The 16694-nt window shown below is 51.0% G+C and overlaps 1 protein-coding gene across 9 annotated transcripts in view; it reads left to right on the top strand.

Annotated features, from left to right (window-relative positions):
* Positions 1–13050, top strand: part of KIAA0232 (KIAA0232 ortholog) — a 79210-nt gene extending 66160 nt beyond the window's left edge. For 6 of the 9 annotated variants that reach the window (XM_074320929.2, XM_074320938.2, XM_074320933.2 and 3 more), the window contains 3 exons: positions 4488–4596; positions 9682–9779; positions 11888–13050. In XM_074320929.2, the coding sequence (XP_074177030.1) occupies positions 4488–4596; positions 9682–9779; positions 11888–12067 (387 nt within the window). In that variant the 3' untranslated portion in view covers positions 12068–13050. The remainder of the gene's footprint in view (positions 1–4487; positions 4597–9681; positions 9780–11887) is intronic. The other 3 variants (XM_074320943.2, XM_074320947.2, XM_074320967.2) reach the window with 1 other exon arrangement.
* Positions 13051–16694: the final 3644 nt, after the last annotated feature.

Genomic DNA, 16694 nt, shown 5'->3' on the forward strand with positions numbered 1-16694 from the left:
TGCATGAAGGAATTCAGTCTAGTCACGAAGACCAGTTTGTACCCAGGTCATTTATTTTAATTGAAGTGAGTAATTCCTTCACAGGGTTCAAATTCAGAAGTTACAAGAGGGTGTGTACATAGTGAAGCAACCACGAGTATGAGTCTGGTGTCTCCTCCTAGGACCTTTTATGCAAATAGAAGCAAATATATGTTCACATCTGTTTCCTCCTATTTTTTCTTTTTACTGAAATGGCACTTTATTATTATCATCTTTCTTTTTTTTTTCATTTTCTGCACTCTCTTCCTTTGTATGGATGTCCCATGATTTCCCCAGCTAGTCCCTTATCTTTGAGGCACTCGGGCAAACGTAATTTTAGGCAGCACGGCCGGTGGTGTGTTGGAGGTGAGCACAGGTCGCTGGGGGAATCCAGAGAAGAGCCCGCCCCGCCTGTGAGGGTTGAGGAAGGCGTTTTGTGGGTCCAGGGGCAGAAAGGAGGAGGCAGGGGACTCAGGGCAGAAGGAACAGCATAAGCGAAGGTAAAGAGGCTTGAAACTTCTGACGCGTGCAGGTAGCTGGCGACATGGCTTCTGAAGTATCAGATGGAAGGTAGGGCGTAGCGAAGTGTGCCTCCGGGGCTCATTTGTGCATCAGTTTGTAGAGAAGGTGTTCTCTTTGTCCTTTACTTTTGTGCCGACTCAGTGCCAGGCACTTTGAACCATAGCAGAGAAACGGAAGGCTTAGTCCTGCTTATGGGACTTTACTCTCTGTCCGGAGAGGATGTCATCGTGTTCCAGGGCAGTCAGAAGTCTTCCAGAAGGAGAGGGGCGGGGCCATCCTGGGGCCATGGGACCCACCCACCTGTGCCAGGCACGTGCCCGCTGTTTTGTCACCGTGATCCTGCTGAGTGCCCATGGTGACCTGCAGAGATTTCCCCGTGACCTCTAAGGGTGCTCTGAGGACACTCGGTCCACAGGGGTGGAGTACCTGCCCCCGGGACAGGCTGAGACGGAGCCCAAGTCCTTTCCATTATAGTGGTACCTCGGATTTCGAACGTCTCCGTTGACGAACATTTCGGTTTACGAATGCCGTAAATTTTATGGGTCTATGATATCATTAGATAGTAAAATTCATGCTAAATTTGCAATTTTCGGGGTTGATTTTTAAAAGTCTGGAACGGATTGATCCATTTTGCATTACTTCCTATGGGGAAACTACTGCACCTCAGTTTTCGAACGTTTCAGAACTCAAACGGTCTTCCGAAATGGATTACGTTCGAAAACCGAGGTACCACTGTACTTTGCACTTCCTGTCAGTAAAGGGAAACTGAAGACAGGCAGCGCATGTCTCTTACTGGTCGCTGTCTCTCTCTATATCTCTTCATTTACATTTCCTTTCCTTTTTTCCAAAGAACAAGGCTTATGGAAGGCTTTCTTTTCCTTTTGTGACCCAAATAACTGACAGTGGAGTGTGGCAAAGGGACACTGTTCAGTGCTCTGCGCCCAGAGCAGCGCTCACAGGGACACCGAGCGCCTCACCACAGCAGGACGAGGGTATCGAGGGAGAAGTGAAAACCCAACTTCCATCGTTCTGAACGTTACATCTGTTGCTTAAACCACGAGTGGTCAGGCTTTCTGGATTAAGTTTACGTCTTCTCTTTTTTTCCACTGTTTCATTCATCCATCAAATATTTATCAAGAGCTTACTATGTCCGGGCGCTGTTCTAGAAGCTGCGTATAAGAACAGACAGAGCTCACGGCAGGTGTGGAGTTAGCAAACGTGCAGTTATGTGGTATGTGAGGGCGCAGTGTTGTGGAAGGGGAGGAGAGAGCCAGAGCGGCTGGGGGGACGAGCGTGCGTGGAGGAGTTGGCCGTGATACACGTGGTGTCGGGCAGCCTTCCTGTCGAGGTGCAGTTTGAGGAGAGGCTTGCAGGAGAGAGAGTGAACCAAGAAGCTGTCTGGAGGGAGACAGAGAGAGAGGTCCCAAGTCAGACGCGTGCCTGGCTTGTTCAAGGTTGCATTCTGTTTTCTTTCTCCTCCTGTCTTTCTTCATTCTTTTTCGTTGTCAACCAAGCCAAAAGTTGAATTAATACATTAAACAGACATTACTTAAGCAAAGCATGGTCATCTTTACTGTGCAACCTAGAAGTTGGAAATAGCTGAGTGGAAAGATGTCATAGACTAAAGCATATTCATATGGCAAAGGTAGTAGAATCAATAATACCATAATCACCTTGGACAGTGTCAGATGGGTACTAGGCTTAGGTGTTCACTTCACTAGGTATATAATGTTGAAGAGCTATGTTGTACACCTGAAACTAATGATATTGTATACTAACTATTATTTAATTAAAAAATCAGGAGACAAGGCAGCATAAAAGAATAATGGATATTCGTTGAGTATGTGTTCAGCGCAGTATAAAACAGTACACAAAGTCCCTGCTGTTAGAATTGACACTTAAATGGAGGATGCAGAAAAAAAATTTTTTTGAAACTGGCAGAAAGTGGCATGATCTTAACAGTGGTTTCAGCAGGAGAGAGAAAAACGTGGCGTGCTTGGTATCAGGAACTTGAGGCCTGGTGGCAGCTTTGCCTCAGGTCAGCAGACATGGAGTGTCTGCTCTGTGCCAGGCCCTGTGTCTGGAGGTGCAAACATAAAGAAGACATGGTCCCTGCCCTTAAGAAGCTTCCAGCCTGCTTCCACTCGTATCTAACCTGCTCGTTGTCGGAGCCGGCCCAGCCCCTCCATGCTGCCGTGAGCCCCTCCCACCTGCTTGCCTGAGCCTGTCCTGCCCTCTTGCCCTTACCTTTGGTGCCGTTCCCGCAGCTTCAAGAAAGGACTCAAAGACAGGCAGCATCGCTACATTCACCCCAATAAAACCCCGATCATTCACTCCACAGCCTGCGGGACACTTGCTTCCCAGATAGGAACTTGCTGCCTCCAAATCCTCTTTCCATCGTGCCTTGGGGACTATGGAGCGAGTTCTGTGAAGTGAGCCTTCTGTGCTCCTGAATAGCACTAAGTAATCCGGCAGAAGAGGTGTGCCTTGGAGAGAAGGAGGCCTTTCTGGAAAGGTCGTATGGTGCTGTGAATTATGTGTGAGATGCCATTAATCACCTTGCATTAACTACAGACGGTGCATATTGCTGGCCTTCTTTGCATTCAGCCTGGCCTTGTCAGTTCTGTTGGCTTTTGTTGGTGTCTGTTTACGTGATTTTTATTGTTAGAGTAAGCTGCAGGAGATAGTGACGGCCAGCTGACCACTCAGGGTAGACAGTACGACTCTCCTCCAGCTCCTGATCTAGGAGTATTTCTGAAAATGAAAGTTGGAAGTGTGTTTCCCATTTAGTTAAATAATAAAAACACACATTGTTGAATCAAAAAGTTTTAGACCCAATTAAATAATTTGCATTTCAGAGAAGAACAAAATTCTGTTAGAGAACTGATGATCATTAGTGGCTCAAACAGTTCAGATTGTAGACTTGAACACATAAGGAAATGCCTCCTAAAACCATACAGATGTGGGCAGTGTCTGTAGGCCTGTCCGTGGAGCAGACCACCTGCGGAGAGCGTAGGAGCTGTGGGGTACGGGGAGAGCAGGACGCTGGGGGCTGCTGTCAGGCCCAGTGAAGGAGCAGGGGACAGGGTGCCCCGACCCCGCATACCGGGATGCACGCGCGGCCACAGCTGGCCACACTCCAGGGACACTCCTGAGCGCTAATGACAGCTGCTGTCTGTTGACCGCTGGCCGCATCGCATCCAGGCCTCACTGCCCAGGCGGGTGGGCGGGGTCCAGCTAGGACTTGAGAATTTCACTAGTAAAGGGTGGAGCCTGGCTTCAGACTGGGGTCCCCCTTGACGACCTGGGTGCCGTCCGCTCCGCTGGGATGTGGAGATGCCGAGAGGATGGGTCTCCTGCTCCCAGGGGTCCTTCCCTCCCCTCTTGTCGGTGGCCGTGTCCTGTTTGGGGTCTGAATCACTCGCAGCTGCATTTGGTTTAGTCGCAGCTTCCTTCTGGTTCACCCTGAAGCAGATAATTCTGTTATAAAGACGTTTTGGTTGGTGACTCCGCCTGTAAAATTTCCTTCTGTCCCATTTCTTCTCTGACTTCCTCCGGCCCTGGTGCGTGAAGAAGAGGGGCCTCCCTGTTTTCTCTGGAGCACCTCACACCAGCAGAGAAACAGGACCGCCCCCTGACCTCGCTGCACCTCTGAAAATTAGCATTTGCCTTACGGGTATTTCCTGTTATATTACATGTTTGGGGGCTTTTTGCTTTGTAAGAGTTTTGTTGTGTTTTTTTAAGAAGATTTTTATTCCACTTCCAATATAAGTGCTCTTAAGAGAAATTTCCTTTATATGCTATGAACACTGGCTTTTTTTATTCACCTTGTCTAGTACAGTAGACTCATCACTGTAAAAATCCTAGGTTTGTAGTCCCTAGTTAATGCTTGAATTTTTCTTTTATCCTGAAAGTCTGTAAACTTTTTCTGTATTTGGTTTAAATAGTTTCCCGTATTGGACACTGATGTACAAGGAGTGAATAGAAGTCAAGAAAAACAGACCTGGTGGGAAAAAGCCTTGTACTCGCCTCTTTTTCCTGCATCCGAGTGTGAAGGTAAGGGGACCTGTGTTAGGTCATTCATTCTGATTTCTAATTCAGTTAAGAGCAATAAGTTCTTTTGCTGTGACTATTAGTCCAAAAAACGTTTACCAAGAGGTTTCTGTGTGGCCAGCATTTATCAGGCACTGGGGACAGAGAGATGAATGAGAGCTGGACCCTGCTCTGAAACTCAGCCACAGCCTGATGTAGGGGACATGTGGAAATACCTCTGACGAGAACTGTGCCAGCTCCCAGTGGATCGTGGGGAAGAAAGTAATCAGCCTTCAGGAAGGCCCCCACGTGGGGAAGCCAGGGAAGGTGGTCCCATGCAAAGGGGCTGCACAAAGGGAAGAGCATCTGTGGCAAGTCGAGGGCACAGGGACCCATAGGGCCCAGCTGGCTGGTGGCTGAGGCCAGAAAGGCAGATGGGAAGGAGCTTGCTGGCAGGTTCAGATAGCGTTTAACGTGCAGGAAGGGAAGGCCACTTACAGGATCTCAACTTGGAGGACATCAGCTCTGTGTTTTAAAACAGTTCTAGCAGCAGAGTGGAGACGGACTAGAAAAGCTGAAGGGCGCTGCAGGGGTTCTTACGCTCTTGCAGTGAGAGGACCAAGGCCTGGCCTGGGGCACTCCTGGGGGTGGACAGAAGAGAACAGCCCCGGGAGATTTTGTAGAAGATGCCAGAGTTCAATGAATGACTTTCTGTGAGAAGTAAAGGGCAAGAGGGGAAAAAACAAAAACCAGCCAGGGGGAGCTAGGGGAGTCTGGGCAGAGGGAGATGGGGGCTGGGGCAGATTTAGTGAAGGTGCTTTTAGTCTGTGAGCCTCCCGGTGCACCTACCCAGAAACTATAAAATATCTTGACCTGAAATTTTGGGAGAAGTGAGAACTAAGGGGGTGACCACCTAAATGGATCAGCCAAGGGGATGAGCTTGTCCGGATTGCTGTGGTCTCCTGGGCTTCTGTTCGCTGCAGGGTTTATTTAACAGAAGCCTGAGGGACAGAAAAACCCTTCGTTACTATTTCTACGTCCACCTGTCTGTCGCATCTCCTCAGCTAATTAGTGGTTAAGGTGGAGCCAGTGACGTCCCTCACTGCCCACGCCGCCTCGCTCGCCCGCTGCAGGTGCTCAGTGCGCCTGCGCAGCCCGGCCCTGGCCGCCTAGCTGGTCGCCTCCTTCTCTCTGTTGTGTGCGCACAGCTTCCAAATCCTGCTTCCCTCCTTCCCAAAGGTTTGCGGGGTCAGGAGGAGTGCACAGGGGGTCTTCATTTTTAGCAATTTTGATATTTAACAGCATTTATTAAAGGCCTGTTGCTCCACTGTTAGCTAATGTCTGGTTGCCCTTTGTTATTTACAAGGTGCTCCCAGTAGCTTTTCTTTTATGTAACTTGCACAAAAGCCTCGTGTGATGCCACCCCTGGTTTTCAGGTGGGGAACAAAAAAGCTCAGGTTTAGTCCTTTGCCCAGAATCGGGCATTAGCCATTAGGCTCAGGCTGCAGTCTAGCCTGGCTTCTTCTGGTTCAGAAGCTTGGCTTCCCGCAGCAGCTGTCACACTTGGTGCCCAGGGAGGCACGAGGGTGATAGGAGCACAAACCTGCCTTGACTGGTCTCGTCTGGGTCACTGGGTGAGCGTGAAGTCACAGAGGCAGCACAGGAATACAAGTAGGAAGGGCCGGCATCCCAGAGCAGGGCCACGGGGCCCTCCCGGGAGGAGCCAGGGGGTGGGGCCGGGGGTGGAGACAGATCAGCACCTGGGGGGTGGAGCACGGCTTTCCAGACGCACGAGGTCTTGTTCTGTTAGCCAGCCTGTCCCAGGCTGTCTAGGTGGCCTCTGTGCGGTTTTCCATCGTTCATTAGTTAGTAAGGAACCCAGTCCCAGCTCTTAGCTCTAGGTCCTTGGTGTCTGCAGTCAGTCGCTTGGCAGGTGCTGTCCATGCGTTAGCACGTCCAGTTAGCAGTGCTTTTGTATTGTGGGGGGGGCATGTAGAGACTCCCAGTGGGCAACTCATGGTAAGCAGGCTTTCGGATGCCCTTTCCCTTACGACTGTGAGATGGTCACTGCACAGCTGCCCTGGAGTGACGTGATGAAGTATCGCTCTTTCCTCTTATGGGAGGGGGGTGTGTAGTCTCAGGGAAGCTCAGCCAGAGAGACAGGGAGCTTCTCACCCACTCAGCTCGGCTCAGCTCCTGAAGCTTCTGAAGTTGCTGATGTTCAACAAGCACGTGCTGCTCCGAGTCTGGGCTGACCTGGAGATGCTCAGCCTCCTGGGAAGGAGGAGGGTCACCCCTTTCACCGGGAGGCAGCTTGTCCAGGCACCCAGAGCAGCGCAGGAGCCGATCTGGCATGCACTCTGCCCCCTCCCGGCCTGTCTGTGCATGCATACGTGCATCTGTTCAGGAAATATTTCTGGCGTGCCTCCCTCGGGCCAAACACTGTTCTAGGCACTGGGAATGCAGAGGCAAACATGGCAGGTCCTGCCCTCGGATCAGCTGACATTTGAGCAGGACCTGGGGCATCAGGAAGCAAGCCAGGGGACAGCTGGGGCTTCATGCAGGGAGAAGTACCAGGCAGAAGCACGGGCGGGAGCAGGAGCGCATGTGGTGCCCCGCTGTGCCTGGCAGAGGGGAACTGTGCGGGAGTGCGGTGAGGAACGGGGTCAGCCGGGCAGCCAGGAGCCGGAACACGGGCCTTGCAGACTCTGCACGGCGCGTCTGTCCCAAGTGGCGAACTCCAGAGCCCACGTACTGGATTCTAAATGTTGGAAGAGCCACTGTAAGTGTATTATTTTAGTCCTAAAGGGAGAGTCGTGGAAGGAAACAGTATAGATAAGGGTGAGGGATCAGGAGACAAACCTGAGTTGGAATCAAGTGCCTCCCTCCATTACCAGCTGCTAGATCTTGGGCAATGATTGGAGCTTTCTGTGCCTCCATTGTCTGTATTTGTCCAAAATATTAAAAGCAGGGCTTCCTTAGAAGGCAGCTGTGAAGAGTAGAGTGTCCAGAGCAGGCCTGGTGCCTGGTCACGCCCGGAACGTGGTAGCCATCCACACGCGGGTCACGGCGACCTTGGCAGGTTCAGCATGGCCCTTTCCGCGGAACCCCACAATGTGCTTACGTACACACAGAATTCCTAAAGCAAAAAGAGAAAGTGAGGGGGTAGGGGCGGGGATGTGTGCAGCTCCATCTGGGGGCATATCCTAGTCGGGAAAAGAGTCCCTTCCCCACCACTCACATCCCCCTAGTACAAGCGGTAACCAAAGTGGGGGGGCAGGGGGGACCCTGAGCGTTTGGCCAAGCAAGCTGAGAAAAGATGGTCACCTGGAACGGGTGAATGGGGTTCCCAGCGTGTGGTGTCCTCCCCGGCCGCCTGGAGCAGGCCAGCCCCCAAGCCCAGGGCTTTGGTTAGCACTTGTAGAAGATGGAGATGCACTGAACTCGGGGCTGCATGCGCATTCTCTCTCTGAACTTGCATGGGAATCTGTGAGGGCAAATGGTGGTCCTGTGTTGGAGAGAAGGGATCTGGGGCTCAGATTCTGTGATGTGCCCATCACATCACAAGGAAGTGGCCTCACCAGGAGTCCCCGGCGTCTGTCTCATCCCAGAGCCTGGCGATGGTCATGAGCCTAAGCCAGCGACTTTGAGGACCTGAAGCCGTCAGAGTCCAGGTTATGACGAGGACAGCATGGGAGCGCGGGCTTGCGGACAGGCGAGCAGGGCCCAGATGGCCTTCCCTGGAGCACAGGTCCCCTCGATGGCAACAGGACGCAGTGGCCTTTGAGCGCTGGCCCTGCCCTGTCTGGGTTTCCAAAGGAGTAGTGTGCCATCTCATGGAACCTCCGTCGGGCACCTGGAGTGCGGCAGCAGGGGCAGAGCCCTGGTTTTGAGGAAACAGGACTTGCACACACAGTGATGTCAGGATCAGGGTCCAAAGCCAGGTCTGCCCGAGGGCTCTCCTCCCTGCACCTCTGCTCCAGCCGCCTTTCCCGTAGGGTTAAGCTGAGTAGGGGTTGGTCTGGATCAAGACTGGTGCGTCTGAGCCCTGGGTATGCAGCAGGATTACCAGGGGAAAGGCAACTATAATGTAAAAATAAGTAAAATATGTATGTATATTGAATACTGGGAGGGAAAAAGAATTATCTGGGAGCTCCTCAGAAAAGCCTGATATCTAGACTCTTCCTCAGACCTATGCAACTAGAATCTCAGAGTCCTGGATTTGCAGATTCTCCTTAAAGGGCCCCGGGTGATGGGAATATGCACCCAGGGTGGGGAGCCATTGGACTAAGTGGTTTGAGTTCTTCACATTTCACTTTATAGTTCTCTGTCCCCTTCTGTGGGGTTCTTACCCAACCAAACCACTAGCGTCATTTCTCTTCCCTAGTCCGCAGGTAGAAGAAATGCAGCGTTTAGTATGTTGTTGGGTTGCGGGAGAACGAGCAAGGATGTTGCCTTGTTTTGTTTTCTCATTGCGCTTCCTCCTGTCTGGAATTCCTTTGTCCATTTGTTATGTGAACATACATGTGTTTCATCGTCTGTCTCCCCCCCATACAACGTACATCGGAGCTCAGAACGTGTCGGTCTTTTCATCCTTTTCATCCTGTGTCCCCAGCGCCTGTCACACCATCGCTGTGAACACAGGCAGACCTCAGAGGCACTGCTTCAGTTCCAAACCACCGCAGCAAAGCGGGTCATAATCTTACTGGTGGCGGGTCCTGCCTTCAATTTGTAAAATAAACAAAAAGCAGTATCTGTGAGGCACAATTAAATAAAGTGCAGTCCAACGAGGTCTGCCTGTGTGTGTTTGCTAAATGAATGTCCTTGGTGGGACAGCAGGAGTATGTAGTGATGCTGGCCTGCTTTGTGGAAGCCCCGTAAACAGCCTGTTACCAGAAGTTTTAAGTTGGCGGGTGTTGTCGCGCGCCCCGGGCTGACTGATGCTGGCCATGTCTGCTTTGAGTGACCACTGCCTATCCCCCGGGGGTGGGTAGGCCTGAGTGATCTGGCTTTGAGCAGAAAATGAAACAAGAATGTATGTTTCAGAACGGTGTCTTAATGGAATTTCCCCCTTTCCCTCTTTTCCCTCCTCCATTCAAAATGCTTAAGAATGTTACACAAATGCCAAGGGAGAGAATGATCTAGAAGAATATCCAGATGCTAAAGAAATACCCAGTAATGAGGAGCGTCTGTTAGATTTTAATAGGGTAAGTGGACTGTCCTGCTCCTTGTTACCAACTTCCCAACGGCCACCCCCACCTTGGCACTCAAGCTGCCCCTCCCCGGCCTCCTGGGTCACCCAGCTCTGTGGATGTGACCGTTCTCCTCTGTGGCCCTTCACTTGGTCTGTGTCACCTCCCACCTGAACCCTCACTGCCGAGGCTTCTCAAATCCTCCCACTCCCCCACCCCAGCTGCCCTCTGCACTGCTGCCAGGGGATTTCTAAATCCAGACCTGCACCTGTCACTCCCCATGAAAACCCTGCTCCTCTTGCACAGCACAGCACAGGGGAGCCCTCCCGGCCTCCACAGGCAGACCCGCCCTTTGTGGCCACGCCTTACCCACCCTGCCACCCACACACGCATGCAGGCTACAGAACTCTTGTCGCTGGCCTAGCATCTGACTGCGTGTCTGCCTCCCCCGCGGGCCTGTGAGCTCCCTGAGAGCTGAGCCGGGCCTGTGTCTGGCTCCGTGGAGGCCCAGACCTTGCCCAGTGAGGCAAGCAGGCAGGGGAATGATGGAAGGAAACTTGTGTTCCTTCTCGGGGTGACTGTCAGTGTCAGTTCAGGTGCTATGGGAATGTACCCCCCGAGCATCCTGTAGTATTTTTTAAAGGTGCTCTAGCCACATGGGCCTGTTGGGTGTTGGGGACCCCCCCCACCTTTGCACTCTTTCCCTCACAGGGACATGCCCTGTTCCACCACCAGCTTCAGTCCAGACCTACAAGTCCGTCCGTTCAGTGTGTCACCAGTCCTGCCATCCCACGTCAGCCATTTCCGCTCTCCCTCCCCCGCCCCCATCGCTTCGTGCAGATCGCCTGGCCAGCCCCTGGATGGCTGCCCTGCCTTCTCCCTGGCTGCCTCTTCGGCTTGTCCCTCCTCAGTCTTCTCCCCACACAGCAAGGCAGGGGGACCTCAGCCCCCTGAGGTGGGTGCTGGTAACCATTTTGCAAAAGCGCAAACTGAGGCACGTGAAGCCTCAAAACTGTGTGTCCCAGGTCATGCAGCCTCCTCCCAGCGCAGACAGAGCTGAGGGAGTGAGGACTCAGCGTGTGACTCAGGCCCCACGTCCCAGCCAGCGTCCTTTGGCCGTTGCTCTGAGAGCAGAATCCACACTCCCTGCCTGTGAGGCACCTGCGAGGCCCTGGTCCCCACGAGCCCCTCTGCTCTCCTGTCCTTCCCCCCTTGTTTAGTATGGCTGCCTTACTGTGCTCCTGCCTCCGGAGTTCTCAACAGGGCCAGCACTGTCACTGGAAAATTGAGGGGTGTTGGTGGTAACTGGGGGGGGGGGTTGTTGCTAGTAACTGTGGGCTGTTGGTATGTACTCTGGGGGAGGGGCATAGCTAGTTACTGTGATGGGGGTGTTACAAGTAACTGACTGGAGGACTTCGCTAGTGACTGCCAGTGACTGTGCCTTGGGCGGCGTTGCTGCAGTGGGTGGGGGAAGCATTACTAGTTACTAGGGGGAGAGGGCACTGTTGCCAGTTTACTATGACAGGGTGGAGGGAGCGCTGCTAGTTGTGATGACTGGGGAGGGGCCCCCACTTCATTTAGTGTCATGGGGGCCAGAGATACTGACCATCTGATATGTTGTGTTGGGGACAGTCCCACACAACAGAGTTTTCCCTACAAAGTACCAGGTACTGACAGAACCTAAGTGGAGAAGCGCAGCCCCAACATCCCAGGCGATCTGTGGCTGTGCCTTCGGCTCGCTTTTCTCAGCCTTTGGGTGAGGACACCTCTCCTCCAAAGAAGTATATTCTCTGCCCCTCCTACCTGACGTGGCCCTCCGTGGTCACCGGTAACACCCCCCACACACACACATACACACACACTGAGGTTTTGGTGGTTGGTTAGGTGGTCTCTCCTGGAGTGGGAGCCCTGGAAGGGTGTGGCATGCGTGGAGCGCAGCCCGGCGCCCACCTCTGTGCCCACCTCTGCGTCAGGGGAGGACAGGTGGTTTTGCTTTGAAACAGTAAAACTCTTCCTATTTTTTAGTTCTTCACAGGAAAACTTTGGTGATTTGTTTTTTAATCTCATAGCCCTTTTGAAAAAATCTGGCTTTTGATCTATTGAAAATTGTTCTTTAATCTTAGGTGTCTTCTGTTTATGAAGCAAGGTGTACAGGAGAGAGGAATTCTGCAGCCAAAGTAAACGGCTCCCGCAGAAAGATGTGCTCCAGCGCCAGCTCCGGCTCAGACGACACGGGCTCCGAGGGCGGCGGCGAGTGGGCGGACCCCGGCGAAGAGGCGCTCTTTTCTCGAACTCATCTCTAAACCTGCAGAGTAGTACGCGTTATTTTTTAAAAACGAAATGTGATGGAAATTTACCCTTTTGTGAGGCCTGTTAATCTAAAACAACAACGTAGGTTTCTTCTCAATTAACTGATTCAGATCAGTAAATACCATTCTCTTCTTGCTTATTTTAGAGTTGAGGACAGCTATCCTGTTGAAGATTTTTTTCCAAGCTGTTAAATTCTTGGCTATTTGAAATAGACTAGATTGTGTTGTCAAATCAAGAATGGGTGTGCATGTGCTTGTCTTAGAAGTATCACTGCTTTTTGCATCTTAACTGCAGTCATTTCCCTTCTAACTGCAGTCAGCTCCCTCTTACTGTGGTAGCATTGCAGTGTCAGCAACCACCTCCGCTCTGCAGAGACTTTAGCTTTGGCACATCTAGGCTTCGTTCTCTAGGAACTGGGATGCTTCCTCCTGCAGTGATCAGCGCCTTCCTGAAGGCGACAGGGGAGCTGGGTGACTCATCCGAGGTCTCCATTCAGTAAAATCTCATATACGTTGGAAGTAGGACCCCCAAGGGAGTGCTTTCAGAGACTTGCAAAATACTGTGTTTTCTATCTTAGGCTTTTCCCCCTGAAGTATCATGGAAGATACTATGGTTTGTGACTTTACTGCTAACTGAAGAAGCCAAGCATTTGGGGTGTGGGGGCGTATATGAGGCACGGCGGGGTAGAGTGCACCCCTCAGCCTGTGCTTATGTTGCAGTTTTGTTTGCACCAAAACTCCTTTCAGGGTTCTTTGTGGCAAGTCTTACAGTACTTAGTGAGGGTCTTAGCTGCAAATTAGGGTCTTTCTGGTGACCCACAATGAACGGAAGCCCTCGAACTCGAAATTGTAAACATTTGACATGCAATAAAAGCCACCTTATCACCCCAAAGAAACCTTGGCTGCTGCAGCTAGCTACTCTTGTGGTTGTGATTTAGCATAGCTTAGATCTCATTTTGTGCTTGAGAGAATGTTCTGGGCAAGTTCTGTGTGTGGTGGGTTGGGGGCGGGCAGCGATGATTTCTCCCACGCCTATGTGATTGCCGCGTGGGACTCGCTTCCCATTGTCCTGGGAACCCAGGGCCAGCGCATCTCGTACACGTCCCCATCCTTCGTGATCACCTCCTCAAGCTGTCACACTGCGGTGCGACAGCTTGGCGTTCGGAGGAGCAATATTTGCAAAGCCTAAACATTTTAAATTGTCTTTCTTTTTGAACCAACTCCTTATTTTTTTAAAAACCTAAGGTGTGAAATCAGTTTAGCGTGTCTGTAACGTCAGGACCAGCAGAAGAGCCTAACACGGACAAGACCGCTTCACCACTGGTTCTTGGCGGCAGATCACACCTCGGGTTCACCAGCTGGGAGCTGACCTGGCTGAGAAATACGCAATTTGCTTTGAGCGTTGGGTTTTGTTGCCTTTTTCTTAGTTGATGACACAGAAAATTCCCTCCGAGGCTGTGGAGTTCTCCCGGGTTCTGTGCGTCCTCACTGTGAGAAACCTGATGGACCGTTGGGTTGGATCTCACCACATGTCAGGGTTTGTTTTTATACAGCACAGCTTTTGACACTTTAAAGTGGGTTTGTGTGTGTGTGTGTGTGTGTGTGTGTGTGTGTATGTATGTGTGTGGTGCGTGCGCGTGTGTAAGATTTTATGTTGCTGTTATTTATTTACAGACTTTATAAGGTTTTATGTATTTTTCTTTCTTCCGGAGCTTCCTAAAAAGTTGATTAGCATCTGCACTGAAATATAATTTAACAGCAAAGGCAAAAAAGAATTGGAAGTTGTAAATTCCTAAAATCACTACAGTGACTATCATCCTAGAAATCGTCGCTATGTAGCAGAGACCAAATAAATGTGTCTCAGACACACCTGTAGCTCGTCAACTGGACAGCTGCTTTGGAGCAGCAAGGGCTCCAGGTGGTAGAAGCGCAGACTTCCTGACACGCGGGCGGGAAGTTAAGTGCACCTTCCACGGGGGGATGGGGGCAGATCACAGATGAGCGAGGGGGTAACAGATTATGGATTTATTTGTCTTCACAGCTAAGTGGCTGAGGCCCAGAGGCTTGCGGCCGTAGAGTTGAAAGTGTGATTTTTAGTTTTGTGACTGGATGATCACAAAGGAAAAAGCAGTTTTTAAAAAGTTGGCAACACGCTGAACCGCACTGTGGTGTGAAGCGCATTGCGTGTCCATAGCACTCAAAGTGTCAGTTTCCACTCCTGGGCTGAGATTTTTTTTTTCCCGTGGTTGTATTGTTCTGATTTCACGTACACCAGAGTAACTGATTTTTTTTGTTTTCTTGTGGAGTTAACACCAAATAAAAAATTTCAAAAAAGTTGGTTGTCTTTATTTATCATAGCAAAACCCCCGTTCCCCCAGCCGCCTCTTAATTGTGTATCAGGGGAAGACAGAAAGTGCGCGGGTCACAGCATCCCAAGTGAAGGGGATCCCTTCTGACAGGTATTGCCGAAAACGCAGGCATTCTGCTTTGCTGGAGAAGAAAGTGGGGTGAGGGGGCTGCCGAGAAATGAGTCCATCTCCTCCCCTTCTCCCTCCCCTCCAACGACGCCCTGAATCCTGCAAAGCTTAGTCTTTCTGTCCTGGAAAAAAAAAAAATTCTGTGTATACTGTATATATTAACATGATAATGTTCATTGTAGAAAAGAAACCAATGTATTTTAAAGGAAGTATAAAGGAAGAGTCATTTATATTTCCATCACCCCGAGATGTAGCTTCTGACATTTGTGCAAAACACTTCTAGGCAGCCAAATGTACCTATGAATATATGTATGTATGTGTATATATATATATATATATATACACACACAGAGAGAGAGAGAGAGAGAGAGAGAAATTTACACGAAAGAGTTGTACTATACCTGCTCATCTGTAACTTCAGACACAGACACAGGTTTTTACTCCAACGTCTTTTATGTCAGTAATTCTAGGTCTACATAATTTTATAGCTGTATTATGCCATTATATAGATTTAACAGGTCTTCCATTGGTCAGCATTATTATACGTCCCGTATTCTGGATGGCAGTTCTGTGGCCCTCCTCAAACATCGCTCCTGAGGGGAATTCCAGCCTCTGGAATGCCTGCTGCCAGCGCTGATGTTGCCAACTTGTATGAAACCGAGGGCCTGTTTCCACGCTGGACACCTGCTCTCACTGTCCCCAAGCTGATACCTTTGCTTACCTGAGGCAAGTACTTGTTTTCAGGTTAGCATTTGCTTTTTGTCTGGGCAAAGGACATGGGTTCCGTACAGGAGGATTTAAATTGTGTCCTGTCCCTTTTTTTCTCTATGGTTACTGGAATGTGTGGGCATGTTTTTAAATGCTTTCTCCATCCTAGGAGGATAAAACTGTTCTCCCATGTTTTTCTAGAACCTATATGCTTTCTGTAGAGGTAATCGGTGAAGCATATGTTGCATACAAAGAGTGAGGCTTATGGATTCAGCCTCATTCCCCCCGCTAGTTGGCCAGCCACCCGGCGCCATTTCTGTAGAGTCCTTACTGGCCCTGATTTGAAGTGATGTCTGCATGGGCTCTTTCAGTGTGGAACCCCAGGCCCGACTGCTGTTGGCTCCGTGACCTTGGGTAAGTAAATGCAAGTCAGATGCTTAAAGCAGTGCCTTGTGCCTACGCCCTCTGAGTTGCTAGCTTTTGACTGACCTGTCCGTGGGCATCGTTCCAGGATCTGTCTTCTGGGTGTGGTGGCCGTGGGCAGTGTCCGGTGGGGTGGGAGGTGGCACAGACACAGGACTGGAGGGCGTTACTACAGCAGGGCAGCCCCTGTACAGGTGCCATGGGCCATCCAACAGGAAGTTCCTTTCAGATCTATGTAACCTCAGGACGTAGGTGTGTGCCTGGCGGCCACGCTGACCAAATACTCCCCCTTTGCTCTGGTTCTTTAAATACTGTCAGCATGATTCACAAGTGCCCACACCTGCAAGAGCAGGGTGGGGTGCTCTGTGCATGGTAGCTGGCCACACAGAGACGGGGCTCTGGCCTGTCACTGTCCCTAGGAGTTCTCCTGTCACAGCTGAGTGCCTTTTGAACAACCAAGGGGTGTAGAGGCCTCTTTAGATGCAATAACTTGCATCTAAAATTGCTCAGGCCACTGCTGCCACTGCAGATAACATGTGCAGGCTCTGGGCACATGGGGTAAGTGGCTATGACATTGCCCGGTGGCCTGTGTCTGCACGGCAGTCCAGGAACAGAAAGGCGGGCCCAGCCCCGCTTTCCCTTGAAAGTACCTGGCGGGTTGCCTCAGGCTGGGTACATGGCGAGCACAGGCTGGGAAATGAGCTTCAGCTCGGGTCCCCGCTGCTGGCCTTGCATCACTGGGGTAAGTGGCTAAGAGCATTCTCAGGGACCGTTGCCTCATTTTACCAAGGCAGCAATGACTGGTGATGACACCACCACCTAACACTGGATGTGTTGGTATTGTCTGTGCTAGTAATAGTCACAGCCAGCGCTGGGGACTCGCCGTGTGCCAAGCGTTCTTCTAGGCACCATGCAGTGCTGACTAACCCTATGAGGTACGTAAATACCCCCATTCTTATGGATGGGAAAACTGAGGCACGGTGAGAAGTTACACACTTGCTGATATCGTACAC

This window comes from Rhinolophus sinicus, chromosome 1, assembly GCF_057876585.1.
Source record: "Rhinolophus sinicus isolate RSI-liver-muscle chromosome 1, RSI-T2T, whole genome shotgun sequence".
Taxonomy (NCBI): Eukaryota; Metazoa; Chordata; class Mammalia; order Chiroptera; family Rhinolophidae; genus Rhinolophus; species Rhinolophus sinicus.